We start from the raw sequence: 8,072 nt of genomic DNA, 5'->3' as shown, positions 1-8,072 counted from the left end.
TATATATATGTATATATATAAACAAAATGACACCCATACGATTCATTCTCACTATTTGAGACAAAAGCCTCCCAGAGGCATACAGAAGGCTTAGCACCACCACCATTCACGCTATTCTGCAACTCAAGAGTGCATGCCTTTGATGACTTACATTTTTTTATTAACAAGTTGTAAAATAAAATAGAACACAAAGAGTAATAATGCAAACATTGTGCATGGTATCCTTCAAGGAGGAATGTAAGATATACCTCAAATTTTATCACTGGGCAAGTGGCTAATATGACTGGAAATGGAGGTGTAACCTACAATAGAAGGAGAACCCACAGATGAGACATCGGTACAGGAAAAAGATTAGTAAAAAATGAAACCTCATTAGTCAGGTATATTAACAATTGAACAAAAAATTATTGCATATTTCAAACATAAATAACATAAAGAATAACTACAATAAGCTACTTGTAAATTAATTTCTGGAATGCAATGCAGGAACATGCTTATAAGCACACATCCCATACCATAAAAATCCTTTGAAGCTGTGATACTGTCCCTGAAAACTTCGCATTCGGAGGATCCTGCTTATTCTTAGAGAGTCTGCAGTGTGGGCAATTCATATAGATTGGTAAATTTCTATTCAATATGGAGAAAGCACATCCGCCATCATCAATATTAATGGACTGAAAGCTTCCTTCATCGTGTTTGGAAAAACTAGGAACTCTTGATACACTAATAGTTTGATTCTGCTCCTTTCCTGGTCCTGACAACTGTATCATCCCATCTGAATTCAGGATACCATTAGTTACTATATCTTTTGACTTATTTACATTTCTCTCCCTATTTGAACCGGTAGCAGTGCTCCTATTAGAATTTCGATGGGCTTTACCCTGGAAACCATTCCTGCTTAGTCTTGAAGAATCTGCCCGAATCTGGTCTGATTTCACTTGAGATTCTTCAGGCAACTGATATGAAGACCCAAGCTCATTAAGATTCTCTGGATTTAATAGAAAACGATGGCCATGGGGGCACTCATGCTCAAACCCAACATACACTGTTACATGCTGAAAAGAAGGGTCCGGTCTGGACCTTTCAACGCCATTGAGGTTCATAGGGACCACATTAGTACCTATTCGTAAATAAGGATCACCATCTGTGCTATTGATCCCACTCGCTGTTTCTTGAACATGCAAATCATCTCTAAATTTTTCAGTTCCTTGATCACTAGTCTGCTCTGCACTTTGATCCCTTGACCTGATTTGCTTGTCACTCTTATCTAAAGTGGATGATGATTTTTTCCTCAGCTGGATTGGAGGAAATCCTGAATCTGCAGCTACTGTTCCAGCAACAACCTCAGAAAATGGTTTTCTCATAGTAAAGTTGGGTAGGCCTTTACCAAAACTGATTTTATTATCATCAAACACTATGTCCTCTGCGGGTTTTCTATGGCTTTCACCTCTGGATTGTAACTCCTTCGAATGAAACTGCACATCTGCTTTAGAGTCAAGCTTAAAGTTAGTACCTGACCTAACAGAACGATGATCCACTGCTTTGGCAGTTAAATCAATTGCGTTTTTCTGTATCTCCATTGATATTGACCATTTCAAAAGGAACTTCTGAGTGGAACAGAACCCGCTTTGAAGCAAGCCTTTACAAGGTTCATAGTACCTTGCACCCCCAATGCGAATCAAACTCCATGAGGAAGATTGAATAGGCCCTGAACTACTTACTTCAGGTAATTGAAGTGTAGGGAGGAGCTTGTCACAGTCTGGAAAGCAACTAAAAGTAATGTTTGCGGATTCAAAGTCAAAAGGATCAGATCGTAGCTTCCGTGAACGGCCACAAGAACAGGCATGAAGGAAAACATATCCACTGGAATGTTGCTTCACAGTAGCTGCTAAGAGTGGCTCACTAGTATCAACATTATGTCTCTGGTGCATGCATGGTTTTCCAGTCAAACTAACAGCATCACACAATTGCCTTCCAGATTTCCAGATGGAGGTGCACTCATCCTCCAACTTTTTGGCAAAATGCTGCACCGCATGTCCTTTTACCATCAAGTGGAAAGCAAGCAAAGCCTTCTCTAGATGAGCTTCATGTTGCAAAGTTGGGTAACAAGCAGGCAAGTCTTTCAGATAAACCTCTTTGGCAGTTGGAAGGGTCCTTTCACACCACATAGTCGAAAATCTTGAGTTCATTTTATTACCACTTTCCAACCAAGATACTGCTAGATCTAGGGGATCCATACTTTTTGAAGAAACTCCTTCAACTGGCTGTGGAATAGTGTTCCTTGTACGAGGTTTTCTTTTACTAATTTCAGTTTCATCTATGCAGCCACCTTTTGCTGAAAGAAGCCCATGAAGAATTTGTTGAGTGGAAGATAACCATATTTGGAGAGTTGGAAGTTCGGGAGCATTAAATGTCTTTGTAGACGTAGTTGATGCAGCAGCTGATGCAGCTGACGCAGCAGCAACGGCTGCAGCAACAGCAGCCATACCTACACCAGCAGCTGAACCACTATTGGAATTTGCTACAACTCCACCCCTCCCTCTTAGAATATCTGATTGCCTGCAAATGAACTCCTTCACTGATATTAGATCCTCTTTATTTGCATTCTGACCATGACTTTCAAGCAAAAGAGAATCCGAGGTTGCCTTCCCATTCAAAACATCTTCCACGAGGCCAGTAGCAAACTCAAGCGACTCACCTCTCTGATTTGTACACCTATCTAACAACAGAACGGCCCTCGATGCATCGAGTGAAAACAGAGGCGCAGAACTTGCAGCACCACCATTTCTAGACCCAGCATGACTAGTTTCAGAACCCGAGAGAGTTCTACACTTCTTAATTAAGAAACGAATTTGTGCTTCTAGGGAAGACTGCAACTTCTTCCTAAAGCTACCCTCAGATTTACTCACAGGGCGAGCTAGCACAACCACTGAACCAGAACCTTTAACAGGTAAACTTGGCCTTGCTGAAGTGCCCAAACTAGAAGGTTGATTTAGTGAGGATGTATCGACCAAGTCCTCCACATTAGAGCTCGGATTTGGCACATCATAGAAATCATCAACGAAAACAAACAGTGTGACTGGGGTACACTGTCCCGGAAACAAAGAAGTGTACGAACCTAAACCTGACATTACTGAAATGGAAGAAGCATTGCGAGTCAACATGCTACCACCTCTACCTGGAGACGAATTCTTAGAAGAAGCTGCCGACGTGGTAGGGCGTGAGGACGACGAATAGGGCTTCGATGGTGTTGGCTGCATGTTTCGGGGTCTAACTAATGGTGCCAAAGCATGCTTACCAGCTTGCAACACTCGAAACTTTTTCAGCAGTTGAGTATCAAACCGTGAACCCTCCAGAACATATATAATTACATGGCACACCTGCATTACTCATTGAGTTAATTATCGCAATATAAGCTATCACCGAAAGTCCAAATACTCAACTAATGTATACGCCTAGAGTGCAGGTCTATATCAATAACCGTAATGAAAACACTGTCCACTATGTCCTAAACTTCCCATAAACTAACATTATGCCTAATCCATAACACATTGTACTCAGTCTTGAATTACATTCACAATAATCAGCAATAAGTTTAATCGAAAATGCTTTAGCCGAAACCGAAAATGCTGCTGAAAAGAAGAGAAAAGCAACTTACATAGAACATGAAAAGCATCCCCTGGAGGTCACCAGAGTCGTGTTCTTCGAACGCGGAGTCAAAACCCGACCCGGAATCCGATAACCCGGAATCCACGGCGGAGCACAGTGAGGAGCAGAACTGCAAGAACAGAATCCCTTTCTGCTCGTCATGGAAATAACTGATTCCCCGCCACTTGAACCAGTCCCGGAGCTCCTCCTGTTTCTCGACGCCGAGGGTTTTGGCCCGGTTGCCCGACCCGAAAACGTTGGAGTCCAGGATCCGATTGATGAGCTGGGCCGAGTCGTCGGCGCTCCGGCCAATGAAGCCCACGACAACGACGCCGTCGGTAGAGGGAGGGTCTGAGGAGGAGGAGGGAATCGGAATGGGTTGGGGAGAAGGTGAAGTGGCTGTGGAAGAAGGGGGTGGGCGGATGAGGACCCGCATAGATGACGGGTTCGGGTTGGGCGGGTCCATTCCGGTGGGAGGGACTGTGGTTATTTGGTTCGGCTTATTTGGACTTCCATTGACAGATAGAGAGAGAGGTTATGGTGGTTACTGCTACTATAAATTCAACTTTTAGGTCTGGTTTGTAAGAGAAACGGTAAGGGAAACGGTAAGGCAAGTGTGTATAGAGAAATAATCATTTTTATGAGGACTTGCTTTCTAAATTAACACAAGTTACGAATGGCAACAATAACCCACCGGCCGCCGCCGCCGCCGCCAACAACAACTTTATTTATTTTTAAACTGATGAAATTATCACGTTATTAATTTAGTGATACTTAACTAATTATGTCACAGCTTGACAATAACAACTTCATCAACTTTGTACCGTCTTTGGGAACATATATATATATATATAGAAAGAATATGTCATGCACATAAGAACTAATAAATAAAATCACACGCTAATTGAATTATAAGTTTATAATATGCCATCAAACATCATCATGCACATGACGAGATCTAAAAGAGACAAGCCACAAGCCTAAAACGGAATCTACAATGGGAAAAGATTTAGCAAGTTACGAAAAAAAAAAAAAAAAAAAAAACCCAATTATGCTACACATTTTTTACTGAGAAACTAATATTCATGCTAATGTTTTGGCAAACTACAGTGCAGAGCATGTGGGGGCTCGTCTTTGGGAGCTTATTTCTTTTTTTACTCATGTTTATGATGAGCGGATTAAAGAAGTGGTAACAAAACATTAAAGAAGTGGTAACAAAACAACTTCCGCGTTTACCTTGAGGGTGTGGTTCTAAACAATAGTTACTTTGTAAATATGCAAAACAACAGCTCAAGGTATAGTACAATTATTAAAATCTCTTTCAGAACAAAAAGTTTAAAGTTTTCTTGAGAATGAATATGAGAATCGAATAAAAATCATTATTGATTTGCGAAAGGCAAACTGATTTTCAGGCTTGAAAGAATATTGATAGAGGCTTATCAAGTTGGTTGGAGAAGGAGGTGGTGCTTTATCCTTATCAAAACAATATAGCTTTCTTCGTATGCGAAAAATGTGAGGAGGCAAAACATATTGCTAGTCATGGTAAGGTTCCATTGCTGGGGCAACCAGAGGTCCTTCTTTTTTATTAGGCAGAAGGTCAGACAAACAACCTGAGAGAATATGGTGAGTTACAGAGGTGGGGTGGCAGTAAAGGGGCTTCCACTTCATTAGTGGTCGCATAAACATTTCAAGCAGATAGGTGATATTTGTGGTGGCTTGCTTTAGCGTCTAAGCTCGAATTAAAGTTAGAGGAAATGAGAGTGGTTTCCTGTCGGAGCTTGTGAAGTTGATTAAAGGTAACCAATCTCATATTGTTCGTATCCAGTAAAGGAATTACAATTCCACTTTCTCTATAAAAAGAAGCTGATAGAGACAGTGGGGTTATAATATTGAAGATGAAGGTGGTCAAAACCACAGGCAATTGAGCGCGGGAAGATTTCCGGCTAGTCTCAAGTTGTTGGAAGTTGGATTGTCTAAAGTTGTTGTGCAACATGGCAGTCCTAATAATGGTGAGAGACAAAGTCTCTAAGGTCATAATGAGAATACTTTGAAAGCTTTAGAAATTTATTGGGAGAAAAAGAAGTCGTTATTGAATGGGAAGATGATAAATACATAGGACAACAATCAATTGAACATACATGGTGCTTTAATTATTGGCGGAGCTCAGTTTTTTATTAAGAATATTAATGAGTGTTTATTGAAAACTAGGCAAGTTGGGCCAACATTTTTGTTGGGCTCAAAGTCAAATTTTAAATGCTGCATAAATTGTTTCCAGGTTTCAAGAAAGCACCACTTTGAACCTAGATAATTAGAGCTTCAAGGAGAAGTCAATGCAGTGGGCTGCAAGCGAACAATTTTCTCTGGAAAGAGAGGTACATCTAAAAGTCTTAGTGAACACAGGGGAAAACAAGGAAAGTAGTTGGGCAAAAGATACAACGAAGTTGATGTTTCTGCGGATGTCAATGCAATGTTAAAATTAAGAATGAGATAGAGAGAAAAGAGAAGAACAAAATGTAGGAGGAGGAATAAGTAAAATGTGAGAATGGAAACTTATAGTTCCATTGGTGAAGAAATACAAGAACTTCTAGACTACCTTCACGAATATGATAATCTTGTTTCTCTCCTCTAATTTCACAATAACATTGTATCAAAATAAATTGGAGTTTCATGCTCTCGTATAATTGTGGATCACAAGAAAACCATATTGTATAGCTCTAAGGAGCTTCTGGTCCTTATTGATTACATAAGTTTTGAGAAACTTCATTTCAATAATTTGACAATATCACTTTCAAAGAACTTCAGGCCCTCATATAGTTTGATCAAGAAACTCCAGGTTTCGATCAATTTTAATTACAAAACCGAATAAGGTTAAGAAAAATAAAACATACTTGAATTTCATAATCTCATACCATGATATTGTTTCTTCAATATATGTTGGCCAAATTAGTCATATTCTCATGACATGCACAATGAGTGTATTTGCAATGGGTACATGCAGAGCTTAAATAGCTACGTGGTTCCTCTAATTCTCATAAATATGCATAAGGACCATCTTTCAATAAGATGAGTGATCGGGAAAAAACTGCCAGTAGTCAGATTTCTAGCAAAAACATCTTACCAATGGTCAAATACTCTAGACAACATCACAAAATATGCAACCGGTAGAGGAAAGACAACAATATATGTGCCCTTTTTCTATCAGAACATCTAATTTTTCCACTCAAGTATAAAGCGAGGAAGTCTCAGCCTACAAAGGACCGAGGAACATGGTCACGGGAGAACACCTCTTATGTCCTTGATTTATGTCCATGATGTTACTATGATATTACTCGTGAGGAACTTGAGGCCCTCTATAGTTAGATAAAGAGGCTTCAGGTCTCAATTATGGAGTTCACTGTAATTCTCTCGGAATTCATAAAATACTTGTGAGGAACTTCAGGCCCTCTGTAGTTGGATAAAGAGGTTTCAGGTCTCAATTATGGAGTTCACTGTAATTCTCTCGGAATTCATAAAACGAAGAATGTCGTGAAATGAATAGATTAAATTCATGCAAATAATGAAATGGGAAAATACATACCTTAGTCCCTTTAATAAATCTGATATTATGGAAACAATAAGTTTCATGAAAGACTAATACCACAACAAAGAGGCTGTAAAAAAACCAATTACTAAACCTGAATTGATAAAACAATAAATAGAGGTTATCAATGGTCATAAAATTCCAAAACTACTACTTATTATGGAAACATCCATCCAAGCTAGGTAATGAAACCAATAAAATGTAATTAATATACATATAATTCAAAACCTAAGAATGATGATGTTTTGGGCTGTCAATGGGCAAAACCGTATAAAGAAACCGATGAATTTCCATGTTATTAATAGCTGAAATTTGGTATATATAAATGCTTGTAAATGGTGCACATAATTGTGAACAATGACATTTGATTGCTAGATTAATGACCTGAAAAATATTTATGTGCACTTATTGAGAAGCAAATTAACCATATACACTCGTATAATAACCTTAATTTAAGGCACTCATATCAATCACAATAACTCTGACACGACCCACCCCGAATTTCACCCTGAAACCCAGAGTAAGTCGTGCGGGGACCACCTCCAAGGAAAATTTACTGAAAAGATTAAGAAAATCTCCCTTGCAGATGGACAACCCTAATTCGAAAATTTCATATTACACTCTTAATTTAACGCTTCTGAATATCACATAATATCAAAATTCTAAAGTATTCAGAGCTACTAAACACAAGCGGAAGCAAGAAAACACGAGTAGGTTGAACAGGTAACCTACTGATGAAAACTGGCCGAAAAGCGGGTGACTATGCCTCGTCTCCTACTAGATCCAACTCGAACTCTGCAGACTGGGCAATTTAAAACGAAGGGCCCAGGGGAAAACATTTAAT

At 39.3% G+C, this 8,072-nt stretch overlaps 1 protein-coding gene across 1 annotated transcript in view; it reads right to left on the bottom strand.

The window, feature by feature from the left end:
• LOC101291573 overlaps positions 1–4,114 on the bottom strand; it is a 7,586-nt gene extending 3,472 nt beyond the window's left edge. The window contains exons 1-4 of the mRNA XM_004288880.1: positions 3,659–4,114; positions 516–3,380; positions 249–302; positions 40–116 (exon numbers count right to left, since the gene is read on the bottom strand). Of these exons, the coding sequence (XP_004288928.1) occupies positions 40–116; positions 249–302; positions 516–3,380; positions 3,659–4,114 (3,452 nt within the window). The remainder of the gene's footprint in view (positions 1–39; positions 117–248; positions 303–515; positions 3,381–3,658) is intronic.
• Positions 4,115–8,072: the final 3,958 nt, after the last annotated feature.

Source organism: Fragaria vesca, linkage group LG1 (assembly GCF_000184155.1).
Source record: "Fragaria vesca subsp. vesca linkage group LG1, FraVesHawaii_1.0, whole genome shotgun sequence".
Classification (NCBI taxonomy): domain Eukaryota; kingdom Viridiplantae; phylum Streptophyta; class Magnoliopsida; order Rosales; family Rosaceae; genus Fragaria; species Fragaria vesca.
This window is presented reverse-complemented; position numbering and strand designations above follow the sequence as displayed.